This window comes from Macaca fascicularis, chromosome 1, assembly GCF_037993035.2.
Source record: "Macaca fascicularis isolate 582-1 chromosome 1, T2T-MFA8v1.1".
Taxonomy (NCBI): Eukaryota; Metazoa; Chordata; class Mammalia; order Primates; family Cercopithecidae; genus Macaca; species Macaca fascicularis.
Window position 1 is genome coordinate 63,082,873 of NC_088375.1, and position 20,013 is coordinate 63,102,885.

The 20,013-nt window shown below is 51.9% G+C and overlaps 1 protein-coding gene across 4 annotated transcripts in view; it reads left to right on the top strand.

Moving 5' to 3' along the window:
- Positions 1 to 20,013, top strand: part of TMCC2 (transmembrane and coiled-coil domain family 2) — a 44,485-nt gene that overhangs the window by 12,909 nt on the left and 11,563 nt on the right. For 2 of the 4 annotated variants that reach the window (XM_005540579.4, XM_065540554.1), the window contains exon 2: positions 440 to 982. In XM_005540579.4, coding sequence (XP_005540636.2) covers positions 440 to 982 — 543 coding nt within the window. Of the gene's footprint in view, positions 1 to 439; positions 983 to 5,220; positions 5,392 to 14,557; positions 14,771 to 20,013 lie in introns of those variants that run through there. The other 2 variants (XM_015448912.4, XM_015448908.3) reach the window with 2 other exon arrangements.

The following is a 20,013-nucleotide window of genomic DNA, read 5'->3' on the forward strand; positions in this document are numbered from 1 at the left end:
ATGCTTGGTGGCCTGAAAGAGCTGGTACAGCTTGAAGGGATGTCTAACTTGGAAGGAGGGAAGAACTGGGGCTGGGGGTATCAATGTAGAGGGATACAACCCCATGAGCCAAGTGCTACCTATGTATGCCATTAAGCCTCAGACTGAAGCCCTGAGAGCATCATTCCTAGAAACTCTGAATCTACATTTTGATTGGGAATGTCCTGTGGGAAAACCATGGGGGCACATCTCTTTGGGAATGAAAGGATGGGTCTGGGTTGCCACCTTTTCGCAAAGTGACCTTTTATGCACGACATGCCATCTATAGAGATCTTCCAGGTTCAGATGGCTGCATTAGCTATGCCAGTCCACCAAGGACAGACCCTTCACCTTCACCCCACACTGACTAGGCAATCAAGAGCTTTCCACTCACCAGGGTTCTTCATCTCTCCCCCTTCAGAAAATCCAGCAGCTGTCAGAGGGCTCCATGTTTGGCCACGGTCTGAAGCACCTGTTCCACAGCCGCCGTCGGTCTCGGGAAAGGGAGCACCAGACGTCTCAGGATTCCCAGCAGCAGCAGCAGCAGCAGCAGGGTATGTCCGACCATGACTCCCCAGATGAGAAGGAACGCTCTCCGGAAATGCACCGCGTCTCCTACGCCATGTCCCTGCACGATCTGCCTGCCCGGCCCACTGCCTTCAACCGTGTGCTGCAGCAGATCCGGTCCCGGCCCTCCATCAAGCGGGGCGCCAGCCTGCACAGCAGCAGTGGGGGCGGCAGCAGCGGGAGCAGCAGCCGGCGCACCAAGAGTAGCTCCCTGGAGCCCCAGCGTGGCAGCCCTCACCTGCTGCGGAAGGCCCCCCAGGACAGCAGCCTGGCCGCCATCCTGCACCAGCACCAGTGCCGTCCCCGCTCTTCCTCCACCACCGACACTGCTCTGCTGCTGGCCGATGGTAGCAACGTGTACCTCCTGGCTGAGGAGGCCGAAGGCATCGGGGACAAGGTGAGGTGGGCCTTCTGGGGCAGGGGGAGACTCAAAGGCAAGGGCCATCTGCTGAGGGGCCTTGAGATCTGGGGAGCTGAACCGGGGGCCCTGCCTGGCAGATCCTGACACCCTGCCGCCTGCATAGTTATCTGCCTTGGTTAAAGGAGTCAGATATGACTAGGCCAAAAACAAGAGATGATCCCCAGGATGGCTAATTTTTGTTTCCTCAGGGTTTTGTTTTTCAAAATTGTGTTTTGTTCATACTGGTATTAATGTTGACTTGTTTTCCTTAAATGGGCTATCAAGAAGCAATATGTATAGTAGTTTAAAGCATAGACTGGAAGCAACCCTGGTTCTGCCACTTACTCAGTTAACCTCTTTATGCTTGTGTCACCAGTGGAAAATGAGGATAATAATAGTACAGTTGTAGGACTAAATGAGTTAATATATATAACATACTTGGAATAGAGCCTGGAGTAGTATCATCTTTACTATTGGCACCAACCAAAGAAGATAGGGAATCCGTGAAGGGTGATTTGGGAAGGAGAAAAGCTAGTTTGGCACTTCATGAATTTATATATTCGTTCTTTTATTCATGTAACAAGTATCTATTGAATCCTTATTTTGTGCTACAAGAATGAACAAGCCAGTGTTGCTGTCCTTGTGGAGCTCACTCTAGAAGGGGGACGAGTGGGTGAATGAACAGACAGATGGGAGCTGCTGTGGGAGCTTCAAGGGAGAGGGGACTTGAGGAGAGAGCAAGGAGCTGGCAAAGACCTGTTTGAGGAAACCATTGAGCTGAATCTTAAATAATTTAGCCAGGCAAGAACTGGGAGAGGGGAAGGGGGAAGGGAGGGCATAGGACGTACAAAAGCACACAAGCTGGTGCTGGGGGCTACTGGGGGTTCATTATGGCCAGAGCATCTAGCACTTTTGGGGATTGACAGGTAGGCAGAGGCCACATCACAAAAGGCTTTGCCATGTTGAGTCTGGGAATAGTGTGAAGCTATCAGGGGGTGCTAGGCAGGAAACTGGCAGGACGAGGTCCCTCTAGGTCTCAATATAAAGAGTAGATTGGGGCAGGCACGTGACTCACACCTGTAATCCCAGAACTTTGGGTGGCCGCGGTGGGCGGATCACTTGAGGTCAGGAGTTCAAGATCACTATGGCCAACATGGTGAAACCCCGTCTCTACTAAAAGTACAAAAATTAACCAGGCATGGTGGTGGGCGACTGTAATCCCAGCTACTCGGGAGGCTGAGGCAGGAGAATTGCTTGGACCTGAGAGGCGGAGGTTGCAGCGAGCCAAGATCAAGCCACTGCACTCCAGCCTGGGCGACAGAGCAAGACTCAGTCTCAAAAAAATAAATAAATAAAGAGAAATAAAAGAAATGGGGGAATTCTCTAGTTGAGGAATCACAGGAGAAGGAGCGTGTTTTGAGGGGAAGGTGATGAGTTCAGTTTTGGACCTGTTGAGTTGCAAGTGCCTTTGGGAGCTGTCCAGCTAGGGAGGACCAGCTGGTAATTGGGTCTGTGGGGTAGAGTCCTGAGCCGGGGCCAGTGCTCTGGGAGCTGGCACTGAGGTTGAAATCATGGGTATGGGTGAGGTCTTCAAAGGAGGATGTGTCGAATGAGAAGGAGGCCGTGGACAGATCCAACTGACATATAAGTGACAGGCCAAGCACCAGGAGCCTGAGAGAGAGCAGTCAGATGGATAGAAGTAAACTTGCAGCATAACAAAAGAAAAATGAGCTTGAAGGAGGAGGAAGTAATTAGAGTGAAATGCATAGAAGGGGCAGGTCACATCTGGGTTTGGAAATGTGCACAGGCAGTAGCAAGCAGTGGCTGTCATTGGGAACCATGACCTGAAGCCAGCTTCTGTGGATTAAGGAGAGGGTGGAAGTGGAGGCAGGTGTGTAGCTTGGCTGGGAAGAAGGAGGGCATCAGGTGGAGGCAGTCTGGTTTTGTTGGTTTTTTCGAGTCAGGAAGCACCTGAGCCCACCTCCATGTTGACTGGAGAGGGCCCTATTAGGGAGAGACCGAAGATAGCAGTGAGGAAGGGGAATTCTCACTGGGGTGAGGTCAGTGAGTAGGTGAAAGGGTGTGAGATCCAGATGTCAGCATGGTCCTTGGTCACAAAGAGTCACCTCTGGGAGGCAGAAATGAATTCTTACTTTGTTTTTATTTTCTATGGGGGAAGAAACCAAAAGTGCAACTGTTTATTGTGAATAGTAGGGGTGGTGGGAAGGGCTGGCTTGAGAAGGGCTGTAAAGTTTTGGCTTGGGGCAGAGCAAGGCTCTGAGCAGGAACTCACGGGTGACCTGTCTGGTGTTGTAGAGGCTCGTAATTTGTGCTGGCAGCACCCTAGTGGTTGCACATTGTTTTCTCTGTAGTGGTCCTAGCCAGAGGGTAGGAACAGAGCTGAACGATTATCTGGCTAATCCAGGGTTGGGGGTTGCTGGGAGGGCATGTAAGGGTGACAGAGGAGTTGGGGGTTTGGATCAGAGAATGCTTGAAATCTTGGCTAGCAGAGAAGGAGGTGGGAATAGGAGAAGGCTGATGAATGTGGAGAAAAGGAGATGGGGGTACTGAGGGAGTGAGGGAGCAGGTATGTTAAGAATAAAGAGGAGTGAGAGATAGGAGAGGGCATTGGTGTTTACGATTTGGGGGATGGGATAGGGAAGACAAAGGTCCGAGTATACTCATAGAGCATGGCAAACAAGGAATGAATGGAAAGATAATTTGCAGTGGCAAGAGCTGAGAGGCTAGGTTGTGGGATGGGCTGTCCACAACATGGAGATGCCCCCTAGGACAGTGGTCAGGAAGGAGGGCAGCTGGTAGCTTTGATGACTGGAGGGTGGGGGAGAAGAGTGCAATGGCAGGGACCTCAAAGGAGGCCGGGCTAAAGCAACACTGAGTACAGTAGAATGCTGGTCCCATATCCAGAGGGCACAAAATGGGGGAGGAAGAGGAAGAAAAAATCACTGCGATTAATGCGGGCTCCAGGGCAAGCGGAGCTGCAGTAAGAGCCTGCAGGGGCCCAAGTGCATGACTGTGGGCAGGAGGCAGCTTGTTTGTTGTGGAAGGAGGAGTCTGGAAGGTCCAGTGGGAGGGCAGATGAAAGAGAAGACAGCTCAAGTGGAAGTGAGAGAAGGAGACATGATGGAGGACCAAACAATTCTACATTTGGGGCATGTGAGGCCCTGTGGGTTTTCCAGCGTCAAAGTTCCAAGGGAAACTCTGATATAAAGTTGTTTTTACCTTAGATGATCACCAGAGCAGATCCATCTCCACATATAGTTTTAAATTGTCCTCTCATCAACACAGACTGTTTCTCAGGTTCTTGTGCGTGTTGACATTTGAAAATGTTTGGATGTTCATTCATTCAACAAGCATTTGTGTATACGCTGTGTGCCCGGCACTGTATAGCAGCTCGGGTTTGGTTTTGTACTTTTCCAACGTAGAAAGTGCTTTTGTAGACATTGTTTCATGAATTCATTAAAGCAATCCTGTGAGACAGCTAAGCCAGGTGACGATATCCCAATTTTTTTTTTTTTTTTTTTTGAGACAGAGTCTTGCTTTGTCACCCATCTCTGCTCACTGCAACCTCCGCCTCCTGGGTTCAAGTGATTCTCCTGCCTCAGCCTCCTGAGTAGCTGGAATTATAGACGCCCACCACCTCGCCTGCCTAATTTTTGTATTTTTAGTAGAGATGGGGTTTCACCATGTTGGCCAGGCTGGTCTTAAACTCCTGACCTCAGGTGATCCGGCTTTCCTCAGCCTCCCAAAGTGCTGTGAACTGGGTGTGAGCAGGGCATCTGGTTCAGAAGCTGTCCAACTACTCTGGGGGTGGGGCAGAGTAGCTGGATTCTGGATTGGTTTCAAAGATCAAGCCACAAAGGTTTCTGATGATTCTATGTGGCATGACAGAAAGAGAAGTCAAATGTGGTTCACAGATTTGCGGCCTGGCAGCCAGAAAGAAGAAATGGCCAATAACTGAGTCAAGGAAGATGGCAAATGGAATGAGTACCTGGCAAGGGGTGTGAGGTGGGGAGGCAGAAATCAGAGCTACGTTTGGGGTACCTTCAGTTTGAAGTGGCTATTAAACGTCCACGTGGAAATGCCAAATAAGCAGTCAGCTGTACGAGTCTGGAGTTCTGGGGAGAGATCCAAGCTAGAGGCATAAATTTGGGAGTTGTCAGCATATAGATAGTATTTAAAATGATGGGACTGAACCATTTGCAAGCCTAGCCTCCAGTGGGGAGAAGTCTGTTCTCAGAGTGAGGAGCTCTGCACACGTTGGCTAAAAGGGTGGCGTGGCTTTGTGAAATTGAGAGCTGGAGGAGCCCAGCAGAATGAACCAGGTTGTTCAGCCCTTAATGAGCAGACACTCTGCGTGTAGAGGCAGCCAGGCCCACCTCTCATGGGTGAGTCAATGAATACATTTTAAAAATCAAATTAGAAAAATCCTGTCAAGCAGGAGTCTCCGGTATGCAGCTATTTTATGAGGAGGGAAACCGTGAACCTTGCTGTCTTTGGTTGCTTAGGACTCCCATGAAGACCTCCTGAGCAGGGGGAAGATGTTGGGGTGGGCAGTGGGCACTGACAGAAGCTGGTGAAAGACTGGATGTTTGCAGGGGCCTGGGGGAAGTGGGACCTGGGGGAAGCATTAGCTGGGGAGCTTCTCTGTGGGGCTCTGCCATGTGGCTCACCATGCCTGAGATACCCAGATGGGAGGGAGGAACTCTTTTTTTGCTGCTTATGGAAGACGAGACCCAGAGACTTTGGGTGACCTGATGAGGGGACAGTTCTCTGGGTTCAGGGTGATAATGGGGGAAATGGTTGTTCCTGTGACTATTTTATATCCTTCTTTAGAACCCTCAGCTTTGTTAGGTGTGTGACCTGGTTGATCTTTATAACATACCTGTGAAGTTGGCAGAGCAGGTGTTATCTCCATTTTACAGATGAATAGACTAAGGCCTAGGGGAATCAATAGACTGCTTGTCTATGGCACCCAGCTAGGTCTTGGCAGGGAGACAAGGGATCCTAGTCTGTACCCGAGACTCATCTGAGAGGTGACATCACTGAACCCAGCTGGGGACCATTTTATGCAAAGTCTATGGAGAGCAGGTTTGCCTCAGCCCGAGGGGGATGATTTTATCTCTTGGTTGCTGTTTCCCCTTGAGTTACCTAGATTTCCTGACCTGGAGCTATCCTTCCAGGAATGGGCGTGGCCCTGGGGATCGTGAGGAGAGAAAGGCGCTTCCCTGTCACAGAGGAAAAGGGTCTTCCAGCCATCAGTAAACCCTGCTCTGTCAGCTGACTCCCCCACACCCAGAGGCCCTGGGCTGGTGTGAGAAGCAGTAGCAGTTCTGCCCGGATCTCTGGGCATGAATAGGAGGTATTCTTCTCTCCCTAGTAAACACAGCCCCGCATGCTCTCTGCAAGATCCCTGGCGGTTACTAGCATCTATTTTTAATTCATAAGCCTCCCCCTCTCCGCACACCCCCTGCCATTGTTTAGAACTCACCAGCTGGCTTTCGGACCAGAGCAGCCCTGTTGGGGTTGAGTTACCGAAACACCCTAGAGGCAGCTAAAGTTCCTCAGCTGTCCTGGAGAGGCTCACCCCAGCCCCACCCCAAGAAAGTAGGGGACCTCAAGCCCCAAGGGGAGCAGGGTGTGATGGGGGACAGATAGGGGCTCACAGTCCAGGGAAGCAGCTCAGCCTTGGTGATGGTAATTTGGATGTTGGTTGTTCCTGCTAGATCCACTTAGTTGTCTTTGAGGTTGTGCCTTCAATTACTTCCCTGTTTAAAAACAAAAACAAAACATTGTTGGCTGGGTGCGTGGCTCCTGCCTGTAATCCTAGCACTTTGGGAGGCCGAGATGAGTGGATCACTTGAGCCCAGGAATTTGAGACCAGCCTGGGCAACATAGTCAGACCCCATCTCTACAAAAAGAATTTAAAAATTAGCCGGGCGTGGTAGCGTGCACCTGTAGTCCCAGCTGCTTGGGAGGCTGAGGTGGAAGGATCACTTGAGCCCGCGAGGTTGAAGCTGCAGTCAGGCACGACTGTACCACTGCACTCCAGCCTGGGTGACAGATTGAGACCCTATCTCCATTTTTAAAAATCGTCATCTCAGCCTCGCCATTCTGCTTTCTAGTATGTATGTGACACAGAAAAGTAACGGCTGTCTCTGTCTTAGATTTGTAAAGTGGGGAAAAAAATGTCATCAATTGTGGGTGCACTTGGGCATTGGCAGGTGATTAGAGAGTGCAGGTTTTCCATCCGTGTGTTGCCTTAACCTCTGGGAGGCACATGCCCTGGAGACTAGAGAGGGAACTACTGGTTAGACATCCAGTGGAGGTGGAGTTGAGCCATCTGGCTCCTCAGAAAACAGATGAGGTCCCCACCCTCTTCTCCCTCTTCTTCTTCTTCTTTTTTTTTCTTTTTTTTTTAACAGCAGTTCCTGGAAAATGTAGTGTCAGAGGGTTGTATTCCCCTTCTGTCATCTCTCCCAGGCCTGGTGAGGCATCAGTCCCCTCTCGCCTTGTTCAGAACCTCTCCCCAGCTGACCCCTGGGCTTGTGCATGGAGTGTCAGGAAGGGGATGCAGCGCAGGAGTGCTGGGTTTACAGCCAGCCAGCCCCTGACTGTGTCCTGCTCACCCCTTCCCCTCCTGCAGTGTGGCTGAGAAGCAGCATGGGGCAGAGCTGGGAGGGCTTCTGGACAGCTTCAGGAGACTGTGGAGGTGCTGGGGACAGGACTTTATGACAGGCCCCGCTTTGAGAGCAGGCAGGAAGGAAGAGAGGGCCAAGATCTCCCCACTCATGCTGCAGGTGAAGTGAGGAGGGTGGAGAGATGACAATGTCCTGACTGGATGCTTCCCTGTGGCCTCATGGAGGTGTTATCTCCAGGCTCCAGACGGGGAAACCAGTGGAGTTCAGCCCGTCACCTAAGCCAGAGCAGACTCTGAATGCCCTATGCTCTCCGCCCACTCCCACACCAGATTTATCCAACAAGATTTCTTCTCTGCCCCAGCATAAATAAGCACCCCTGTTTACTCTGAAGGATGGTGAGTGAGGGGCCCCCCCCAACCCCTGGCTCTTGCCAAGAAGATAGATCTTGGCAGCTGCCCAGGGGCCTTGGTTTGTTTATGTCTGGGAGTCTGCTGGTTCAGAGGTGGGTGGGGCAGGCTCTGCTGAGAGAGGTTTCCAAACATGACCGCTCAGCCAGCTGGCCATGCAGGCGCCCGATGTATCTGAACTTGTAGGCCAGGTTGCATGGGAGGCTGAAGGGGCCTAGACGGGCCACACTCTGCATGTTCACACGAATGCATCCACTTTCTGAGTCACACCACCATGCAGGTACATGCGCCAGCCTCTGCTGGCCTGCCCTCCCTCACACCCAGGAGTGGTGGAGGGCAACTGCCTCCTCTGTTCCCCTCGCCCATCCCATCTCATCTCTTCTGCCCTCCTTTCTTCCTCTCTGCATGGAAAGGTCCTTTGGGCAGAGGGAGAGCCAGAGGCAACCAGACCAGCAGTCTCAGAGGAGCCTTTCAAGGCCGTGCCTGTGCTGCCAGTGGCTTGCCAGGCCAAGGCAGGGCAGCTGTGTGATTTGCCATGAATTGCTGCTCCCTGTCTCAGTGACTCAAAGCCCCTATTCCCCAGAGGCCTTGGGGTCCCAGCACAGCTGTATATCCTCTTGTGCCTGGAGATCTGAGAAGTTTCTTCCTTTAGTCTGATTTGAATTCCTCATGTTGAGGTGAAGCCCCTTGCCTTGTAGGGGTCCTGTCCAATTAGGAGAGGGGCCCAAAGTGAGGACTCTGTGTCTGACCAAAAGCTCTGACACCAGACATCATAAGCTGCAGCATCCTCTTGACTTTTCAGACAGAATCAGACAGCAAGTAACTGGCCTCCAGAATTAGCCTTTATGCATCTTTTCCCCACTAACACCCACTGACTTTCTTTCTAGATTGAAAATATCGGCCGGGCGCGGTGGCTCATGCCTGTAATCCCAGCACTTTGGGAGGCCAAGGCGGGCGTATCACCTGAGGTCAGGTGTTCGAGACCACCCTGGCCAACATGTGGAAACCCCGTCTCTACTAAAAATACAAAAATTAGCCAGGTGTGGTGATGGGAATCTGTAATCCAAGCTACTCAGGAGGCTGAGGCAGGAGAATTGCTTGAACCCGGAAGGTAGAGATTGCAGTAAGCCCAGATCGCGCCATTACACTCCAGATTGGGCAACAAGAGCGAAACTCAGTCTCAGAAAAAGAAAAGAAAAAAAAGAAAATATCCAGTATTCTCCAGACTAGCTCTGGCATCTGGGAGTACAGAAATTGCCAGGATACAGGGGGCAAAATTAGATAACTTCCAAGTTACCTAGCCAAGATGTGAGGTCATGCCTTGTTGACGCCTTTGTCCCCAAGCTCAGGTGAAAACTTGGTGAGAAATAAGCTGTCTGTCTGCAGACACAGGTGGGAGAGGCCAGCCAGGTATCTGCCTGGGCTCTCCAAGGCTGCCCAAGGGGAAGGTGTGCTCACGGTTCAGGTGTCAGACCCCTATGCCAGAGCTGGTAGCAGTCAGCAAGAGTAGCTGTCATCGAGTTCCAGACGGTGAGGAGCCGGCGCTTCTGATGTGGGCTGGGTCATGGGAGTTGGCTCAGGTCTCCCCGGCTACCCAGCACATTCTTCCTGGATCTGCCACATCCCTGAGATGAGAAACGTGACCCCAGTCCCCTCTGGTGCCAGATGAGGCAATGGAAATACAGTATCATTAACCTGATCCCTGCTTCTGCCTGTCGTTTTCATAGGCACATTTTGGGCTTTCTCTTTATACACCACAGAGCAGAGGGCTCTGAAATAGAAGCAAAAATGAATGTACACACCCCATTGCATTTCTTCTAGGCTCCTAGGGAATCAGAAGCTCCCCTGAGCTGCAGTAGGGAGTTGGGGGAAGTGAGTGTCATTTCTGGGGACAGTAGCCTTTTCCTACCTCTCTTCTCGGTCCAGGGACAGGCTCTTGGACCCCTAGCCCATTTCCCAAATCTTCCAGATGCCAACCTAGAGGCCTCCTGCCTCCTGCTGCTTTTGTCCTCTTCGATCCCCCTCCAGATCTGATTCTGGGAGTTCTCACTCTTCCTTTCCCTTTCCTCTTCCTTACAGTTCTCCAGATACCCCACTACTGGGACCCTAGAGCTGGGCTAGTGTCCATAGCTAGTGAATAATTCAGCAGGCTCAGCAGGAGCTAAATCAGACCCAAGGTGATACTGTGACCAGGAGGCCTCCTCTGGGCAGCTGGAAAGACGAATCCTGCCCTGGAAAGACAAGTGCTCTGTAACATTAACTTCATTATATAAGGTTTCTTCATTGCCTGAGAAGGTAGTTTCAGATCCAAATATAATCTGGGCCCCATGCCTGTCCACTGACTTCTCAGGGCCTCAATGGCTTATGGGCATGCCCCCCAAGAGGTGCCACTCCTGTCCTTTTGAAAGCCTTCCAGGCATCAACAGTCAGCTGAACAGCAAGCTACAGTTTGCAGAATGCGTTCACACACATTTCTCATTTAGTCACATCAGCTCATGGTATGCTCTGAGCCCTTGAGTCAGCAGAAGCACACTAGAATTCAGTGTTTCAATCCTCTGCTTTTAGAAAGGAATGATTCCAAATTATTCCTGGCAAGCAGGATGGGGTCGAGGGTGCTCTGCTTCCTAAAAGTTGCCCAAAAAGGAAATGTGGCTTCCTCTCCGGGTCACTTTCTCTCGGGCCTGTTGCCAGTAAAGCCTCCTCCAGGGCAAGTGACTGTAAAGGCAAGAAATCATCCGTCTTTCCTACCTGCCTGGTACAGATTTTGATTTGCCTAAAAGTGACCTAGGTAAGTGGTTCTGTTCACTGCCCAACATCTGGGCTCATGTCTGTGAGAAGGACCACCTAAACAGGAGTGTCTGGCATTAGACGGGCAGAGGACCAGCAGGAGAGATGGCATGCTCCCTCTCTGGAAGCAGCTGAAAGGGGCCCTGGTGTGTGCATGTGGGTGCTGCCCTGCATCTTCCTCCACTCTGACCTGATCTGTCTGCTTTCCCAGCTCACACAGCTGTGCCTATCCAGGTACTCCTAGGAAGCCTGCCCACCTTGGTTGCTGCCGTTCACGCTGAAGAATATTATCCTTCCTCTCGCATTTCCCTGGGGGTTAGCAGAGCTCTTTGGTCATGTGTGTTTCTAAGAAGATGCACCTTCTGGCTGGGCTGAAAGTGAATACTTGGGGAGAGAACCTCTGAATAATGACCACTTTGCAAACCTCCATTTCCAAGCAGGCTTGGTGAGCATAAAAGAAGCTGCCAGCCTTTCAAAGAAGAATCCTCACTGGGAGATTTTCACCGCACATTTGGGGCCTGAGGTTTTTTTAAGGCCTCACCTTGTATTCTAAGCTACTAAATGTAGCTGCTTTTCTGCGTGGTTCTTTGCTCCTAAAGCCTATGACTTCTCCAGTTTCCCACCCTTCAAAATGTGTGGTTTGTGATTTTTTTTTTTTTAAGAGAAAGAAAAGTAGGCCAGGTGCAGTGGCTCATGCCTGTAATCCCAGTGATTTGGGAGGCCAGGGCAGGAGGATCACTTGAGGACAGAAGTTCGAGGCCAGCCTGGGCAACATAGTGAGACCTTGTCTCTCTTAAAAAATAATAATAATAAAAAAATAACTAGCTGAGTGTGGTGACATGCACATGTAGTCCCAGCTACTTGGGAAGCTGAGGCAGAGGATCGCTTGAGCCCCCAGAGTTTGAGGCTGCAGTGAACCATGATCACACCACTGCACTCCAGCTTAGGGGAAAGAATGAGACCCTGTCTCTAAAAGAAAAAACAAGAAAAATAAGATGATTTTAAAAGGGCAGCAGGGAGAGAATAACAACAAGGCAAAGGAAGAGAAAATAAAAAATTTAAGATTTAAAGAGTACTAAAGAAAGAAGAGGCATGGCATAAAAATTAAGGGAAGAGGAGGAAGGATATAGAAGAAGAAACTAAACTAAGGGGAACCCAGTAAAAGGGCTGAGACCTTCCAGACGTGCAGAGAGAAGAGCCTGTGCCCAGGACCTGGGCTTCCTTCCAGTCCACCCTTCTAAGATGACAAGAGCCCATCTGTCACCCCTGCCTCAGGCTTAACTTGGATGGGTGGAAAGAGTGAAGCCAGAGACCCCCTGCCACAGCTCAGCTGCCCATCCTGTGAATTGATAGTGACCACTCTGTGTCACTGAGATGTGGCCTCCATCTCTGCCAGGCCCGAGAGGAGGCAGCCCAGGGGTGTCCAAGACTGATCAGGAAGTGCAGGGGATGCGGCTTACTCCACAGCTCCTTTTCTTTGCAAAAGAAGAGCTGCTTTGCGACTGGTGTCCTTTCAGAGCCCGCTGCTTTAGTGCCCTTGGCAGCTTTTCCCAGGTGTGCCTGCCACTCTCTTAACTTTGCTCCTGATGGCAGCTACTTCTTTGACTTTTTCTGTTTCAGACCAAGTCTTCCAGGTACTATCTGGAATACTGTGGTTTGTGTATGCATGTGCACATATACCCATGGTGAGGGAGCTTCAGGACAAGTCACCGATTTCAATAAAACTTAGAAAGTGTCATGCGTTTGCACGAGGGTCCTGGGAGATAATGGTCCTGTGTACCATTTGCAGCTAGGAGAAGTGAGACTCAGTTGCACAGAGTCTCCAAGGCTTGGCTCATTCACCCTCTCCTCCATCTCCTGATGCCACTGGTCTCGCTCTGTAAGGCCGCCTCACCCAGGCTGCTGCTTTGTAGTTGCTCCTGCCTCCTTGCAGTTGTGAAGTGGCATGGACAGAACGTGGAAGCCGCATAGCTAGCGAGTGGCAGGGTAAGGATTTAGACCAGGTCTTCTGACTCCCAAGCACTCTGTGGCCACTGAAAAGCTCATTCAGTGCCCAGTGAGCCCAGCTCTGGCACATCTTCCTGCCAGACACATTCACCTTAATCCCCTCTCTTTATACCATCTTCCCATCACATTTGTGGAAACCGTCTCAGCGCCTATGGTGACTTGACCAAGGCCACTTAGAAAGCATGGAAGTGAGTCTCGCACCCAGGGCTCTACAGGGCCTTTCCCACCATGCCATCATGCTTTGGGCTGTCTGTTCCCCACCCCCACCACAGGAAGCTCTGCGTCCTTGGCAGATTTGGGAACACATCTCATGTATAAAGACAAGAGCAGGCTCAGAGAAGCATTGCTCTCCTGCTAACTTGCCTGGCAGGCATCCCCCTGGTTCCTGTTTGCTACTTTTCTCCTAGCAGACTATTGGTTCCCTCCTGACCCCCTGTTTCCTGCTGTTCAGTTATTGTGCTAATGCGTAAGCCGCTCTTGGATTGGAGCTAAAACCTCCCGTTAGGGAACTACGAGGTGCCTGTGTTGGGGGCACCTATCCCCAGTTCATTTTGGTGGTGCAACGTGGCCTTGCAGGAAACTCTTTCTGTTGCTTCTGAGCCCTCCTGATCCCAGGAAGCACAGAGAGACCTACCGTGTAGAGTGAACCCCAGGGCTCTCAGCTCACTCGGCCCCTCCCCACCTGTCTCCTGCTGCCACTGCCTTCTCTTCCTTTTCCTCTGCTTAATAAGAAGAAGTTAAAAATCTTAGCTTGGGCTGGGCATGGGCTTACATGGGCTCACACCTGTAATCCCAGCACTTTGGAAGGCCAAGGCAGGCGGATCACGAGGTCAAGAGATCGAGACCATCCTGGCCAACATGGTGAAACCCCTTCTCTCTACTAAAAATACAAAAATTAGCTGGGCATGGTGGCACGTGCCTGTGGTCCCAGCTACTCGGGAGACTGAGGCAGGAGAATCGGTTGAACCCAGGAGGTGGAGGTTGCAGTGAGCCGTGATCGTGTCAATGCACTCCAGCCTGGTGACAGAGCAAAACTCTGTCTCAAAAAGTAAAAAAAAAAAAAAAAAAAAAAAAAAGAAGGGGTATCTTGAGTATGAGAAGACCAAGCTGTCTTTGTTGCTACCTGAGACAGAACTGCAGTGGCCAGACTGCCTTTCATGGCAGCTAAATGAGATAGATCATTTCATCATTCTACCATGTCAGTGTTGAGGGAGGATCACTCTTATGCTAGGCACAGCGAAGGGTCCAGATGAACATCAGATCTGATCCCTGCCTTATCATTTAATGGGGGCATAAGACCTATTTACAAATAACCCTTATACAAGAACAGAGCTTGGTGCCAACATATAAAGTCAAGATCCAGTACCATAAGAGGGGGAGCGTTTACAGAAGTAGGGGAACGGCCAGAAGTGTTCCCTGGCCCTACAGGTCAGAGCTGGCCTCAGAAATTGGGACCTATGTAATATGCTTTGCCAGGCTTCTGTGCTCACAAACCCCAAGTCATCAGCCAACCACAAATGTTTGTATAGTTTCCATGAGCCCAGGGTATGAGGACTCCTGATCTTGGTGATTTTGGCTGCAAGCCCTGGCACTGGCTCCCAGAGATAGCACTGGGCCCTTATCTCTTTACACCTTCTTGAATTTGGGACTACCCAATCAACGTGACGTGTGTTAACCATCATCATTTAAGCCCGGAGTCCCTCGCCAGGCTCAAGTGGGTGCAGAATCCACGTCTTTCTGAACAGTTCTGCTGTGGGAAGCTGCCATTAGAGAGATCCAGCAGGCCCCAGGACTCAGCGGGCCACTCACTTACACTGCTCACTGCTCATTGTCCTCAACTGTGGACCTCTGTCCCCCTCTGCTGGCCACTCACAGAATTTCCTGCTGGGACTGTCGAGATGAAGTCCAAGGAGGAAGAAACTGCCGTGAGTTTGCCATCTGTGTTTTATCTTGGGTGTTTTTGCCAGGGCAATGGTGGCGGAGACTGGGAAGCAGAAGCTAGTGCAGAAGTGGCCATTGGTGTCCAGGGCAGAGACTGGATTTCTGGGACAGGATCTCAGGGCAGAAGAATTTCCCTGGTGAGGCTGGCTGCTGTCAGCTTCCTCCAGGTGGTTATTGGAGTAGAGAAACTGCCTTGGAAGTGATCGTGCCTTAAGCCAACGGGCAGGGCAGCAGGGAGAGGAGGAGAGGACTCTGGCTGGAGCTGGCTGTGTTAGGATCTGCTGGGGAGCCCCCCTCCAGGCTCCAGTCTTTTTGGCTTTGGAGAGCTCTTCCGTATCCTGGAAGGCTGGCTGGGAGGCTCACTTCCATTTCAAATCCATGAGACTGCTCTGTTTGTGAGAGGAGCTTCTGATCATGGGAGGCATTTCTGTGAGATGGGAGGGGCAAGGTGGAGTGCCTGTCTTCTGGGTGGTTGAAGGATGCAAGTGCATCCTGTCATGTGTCCTTGTGCACATCCCTTTCAACCTCCCTTGCCCCCCCGCCACCCCTCCTCATTGGTGTCTGTCATACCTGGGCATCCTTATGCACATAACTCACAGTGGAACAGCTGGACTTGGGGAGGGGCATCTCATCAGAGCTTGGTCCTCTCGGTGATCCTCCATGACTCCTGCCAGATGGGAAGGAGCAGCCCGTGAGCCCCAGGGGAGGGGGAAATCTCCCAGAGCAATCCGCCCCTAATCCCCAGGCTGTGCCTCAGTCTGGAGATGGCGGCTGCAGAGCCTGGGAGCTCAGGCACACCTGCTCGCAGGCCCCGGCTTCCTGGAGCAAGCCCAGTGCTGCCCAGGGTCTGTGACCCCGGGGGCCCGACGCACTCCACAGACAGCTGGGGCCTCAGAGCTCCGGGCACCTTGTCGCCAGCACGGCTTCGGGAAACAGTGCCCACACAGGTGAGGCCCCTGGTGGGTGGAAGGAGAGAATTTCACTGGGTGGGGTGGAGTTGGGGGATGGAGAAAGACCTGTTCTGCAGTTAGTCAGGTGGGCTCTGCTTACACTCCAGTCTCTCAGGGAGCTCTCCTCCAGGTGTAGAGAACTGCTTGTGGGTAGGAGAAAGGAGGAGCCTTACGCTGCCAAATGCTGGGAGAGCCCCTGGGGCTGGGTGTGGGCGCCCTGTGCAGGAGGGCAGGTGAACCCTGGCAGAGATGCCTCCAGAAACCGTGGCTATGTGGCACTTCAGCTGGGGCCCAGGCACCTTATTAAGTGGAGGGGTGTTCGTGGTTGTGGTCACTTCTGTCTATGGAGAAACAGTGATAGGGATGGGGATTGTGAAGGTCCAGTGAGTGCTGACCCCAGGGAGACAGTGGGGGAGGCCATAAGGAGTAAAATGTTTGGGGACTGAGAGTTTTTAGGGAATTCAGAGGATGGAGAATGGAGAAAACCTGAATATGAGAGGGCAGCTCAGGGCCCCAACTGGGATCTGTGGGTGTGAGGAGATGAGGAGGGTGCAGGACATTTACTGGACAAAAGTGCTTTGTTCTCCACAGGGCAGATGCTGAGCGGAGGATGTAGTTTTCATCAGAACTGAGGGGTGGCCCTAATGGAAGGGGCTAGAAGCCAAGGGTTAGATGAGAGGGGTGTCTCCACCAGGACAGGAGAGTAGCCCTTAGGGTCAGGGCAGAAGGAGGAACTTGCTGACTACAGGAGGTGGCAGGTGGAAGCCTCTACCTGGTGTCAGCTGATAATAGGCAGCTGGCTCTACACGGCCTGGAGATGAGCAGGTGCTGCCTGAAAGGATGAGTGAGTGACTTTCCTGTCTCTTGGTAGTTTGCACCTGAAATCCCCTTGTAGTAGAGCGAGATGCCTTTTAAAGCTACTGAGGGCATGCTCTGCCCCTCGAATCCCCCATGTGGTAGCTGGGGCCTTGCTACGGGGATTTTGTCACCCCGCTGTGCCTCTGGCGAAGTGACTCAGGTCCATACTGCCCCACATGTGCCCCATTCAATCTAAGCACGTGGTGCCTGCCCGCTTGAGAAAAGCCGCTTAGGCTCCCAGGCACCAATTAAACCGATAGGTAGGCTCTCTCTCCACCCCCACCCCTTCGCCCACCTGGGAGCACCCGGGTCAGCTGTGATCACACATCAGAGCTGGAGTGAGCAGCTTCCTGTGCCCACATATCCTCACCAGGAAGGCAGAGAGCCACCAGCCCCACGGGGCTATTCCTGCTGAGTTGAGAAAATGGAATGGGGGAAGCCTGCGACTTCAGGACCAAGGGTTGGAATAATTTTTCCAGCCTGCTCTTGCTGGAATGTTGGGTTGGTACGGGAAATGACAGGTTCCTTCTCTCCCAGCTTTACTGTAAGGTCACATGACCTCTTTGGGTTGAAGGATTTTAGCTGGCCATAGGCTTTCCTCTCCATCCTAGTCCGGTTGACCTCCCCTTCCATCCGGGAATGAGTAGAAAAAGGGAATCTGAGCGTTCTTTATCCCGAGAAGGCCACTGAAATCAGAGTCATGGGGCAGCAGTCAGCAGACTGAAGCATCTCCGCTGAGTCACCCAGGCCTGCCAGCCCTGGGGCCACACTCGCCTGCTGGGCTCTGACCCACTGGAAGCCCAGACCTTGCTCCCAGGAGCCGTGTTCTGCATGGGCCTCGGCCTGCTTGTCTAGACCCATAGACAAGCCAGGGTTGACACCTGACTCCATTGTCAGGATGACTGGGCTGCCCTGCTTTCCTAAAGGGAAGCATAGGAACCCTCAAAACTTTTTCTTTGTGTTTTTTTTTTCCATCTAAGAGTGACCTTATATTGTCTTTCCAAATCCTGAGCAGATGGTAACAAGAGAAGGTTCCTTCCTCCCTGTCAGCCTGCTGTGGGGACCCTAATAGGGGTTCTTTGTGAGTCTGGGAAGGGGCTGCCTGCCCCAGAAGGAGGAGGGTCAGAGGCACAGATCTCTCGTGCAACTAGGAGCACAGGTATGGAGCACATGTTCCTTGCAAGTGGCAGCTGTTTCTGTGGTCCATCTTGAAAACTGCTTAATGCATTTACATTATGAAGAAAGAGAACCACGATTCACATTTCCCGATTTACATAGCTAGTGCCCTTCCCCTCCCTCCACAGAGCTTCACTTAAGCCTGGATACTTTCTGTCCCAACTGTGTCTACTGTGTGCCTCCCGGATCTCAGGGATCCAGGCTGCTGGGCTAGTGTGTGAGAGGAAGCACCGGTGTCCCATGTCCAGGGCCGGGTTGACACGAGGACACTGAATTCAGGCCCTGGGAGGAGGTGGGAGCCCCAGGAAGGCCATGGGAGCCAGGGCTGCGAAGCCCTGATCCGGCAGCTCCTTATAATCTGGCAGAGAGCCTAATCCAGCTTAATTTAGTGTTGTGAAAGGGGCCAGGGAGGTGAGTCCAGACTGCCACCAACGGCATGTGGAGGGGAGCCCCTAGGTGTGCATGGGCTGAGGGTAGGTCTCACTGGAGCAGGAAGAGGAACAGGGAAAGTTGGGTCTTGGACACTTGAGAGAACATCCCAGCTGTGGCTCATCCAGACATTCATCAGCACTTCTTAGCCCCCAGCCTTTGTGTAGAGCAAGATGTATGGCCCTGATTGGTAGGGTCCCTGAGCAGGGGCCATTCTGGTGTGGAGTTGGATCATGGAAGAAGCATGACTCTCCCTCCACAGTTCTCCTCCTAAAGCTTGCCCAGCCCATTCACAGGGATTAATCTGGAGTCAGGTACCTGTGGAGTGGCCAGCCTGTCTCAGGCAGGAGGGGGTGGGGTGAGGAGGTCATGGCATGGGGGACACAACTCCAGGTGTGGTGCTGGTGGCTGGGCATGGATAGAGAGCTGGGTAGCATGGACCAAACAGGACTCTGATGGCTTGGAGAGAGGAGCAGTGGTGCCCGTGTAGCCCACCTGTGCCCTGCTTTGGGCTGGGGAACCTTGGGCATTTCTGCCTACTGGTGACTGGGGATTGAGTAATCTGTCCTGGTCTTCTTTTTAGTCAACCAGCTGCACGACAGGGGGATTAGGAGTGTGTCAGGAAGAGCTGCTGCTCTACTAAACCTGACACGGTGAGCTGAAGGACCCAGAGATCCTCCTGCAGACCCACTCTGTAATGGGACAACGGTGGGAGCTGCGGCCCAGGCCAGTGGAGGACCCTGGCCTTCCACACCCAGTTGTTGAAACATCACTTCCGTCTAGTTCCTAAACATTTTCAGCACCCCCAAGGAAACCCTGTACCCATTAAGCTGTCACTCCCCATTCCTTCCCCCACGCTCACCCCAACCCCCTGGCAACCACTAATCAGCTTTCTGTCTCTGTGGATTTAACTATTCCAGATATTTCATATAATGGAATCATTCATTATATGGCCTTTCTTGTCTGGTTTCTTTCACTTAGCCTAATGTTTTTGAGGTTCACCCATGTTGGAGCATTATCAGCACTTTGTTTCTTTTTTTTTTTTTTTTTTTTGAGACGGAGTCTCGCTCTGTCGCCGGGGCTGGAGCGCAGTGGCCGGATCTCAGCTCACTGCAAGCTCCGCCTCCCGGGTTTACGCCATTCTCCTGCCTCAGCCTCCTGTGTAGCTGGGACTACAGGCGCCCGCCACCTCGCCCGGCTAGTTTTTTGTATTTTTTTAGTAGAGACGGGGTTTCACCGTGTTCGCCAGGATGGTCTCGATCTCCTGACCTCGTGATCCGCCCGTCTCGGCCTCCCAAAGTGCTGGGATTACAGGCTTGAGCCACCGCGCCCGGCCGTTTCTTTTTTTTTTTTTGAGACTTGAGTTTCGCTCTTCTTGCCCAGACTGGAGTACAATGGCACGATCTCGGCTCACCACAACCTCCGCCTCCCAGGTTCAAGCGATTCTCCTGCCTCAGCGTCCTGAGTAGCTGAGATTACAGGCATGCACCACCATGCCCGGCTAATTTTTTTGTGTGTTTTTAGTAGAGATGGGGTTTCTCCATGTTGGTCAGGCTGGTCTTGAACTCCTGACCACAGGTGATCTGCCCGCCTCAGCCTCCCAAAGTGCTGGGATCACAGGAGTGAGCCACCAGGCCCAGCCCCGGCACTTTGTTTCTTTTATGGCTGAATAGTATTTCATTACAAGACATACCACATTTTTGTTGACCCATTAATCAGTTAATGGACATCTGAGTTATGTCCTCCTTTTGGCTATTGTGAATATTGCTGCTGTGAGCATTTGTGTACAGATCAGTGTTGAATACTCATTTTCA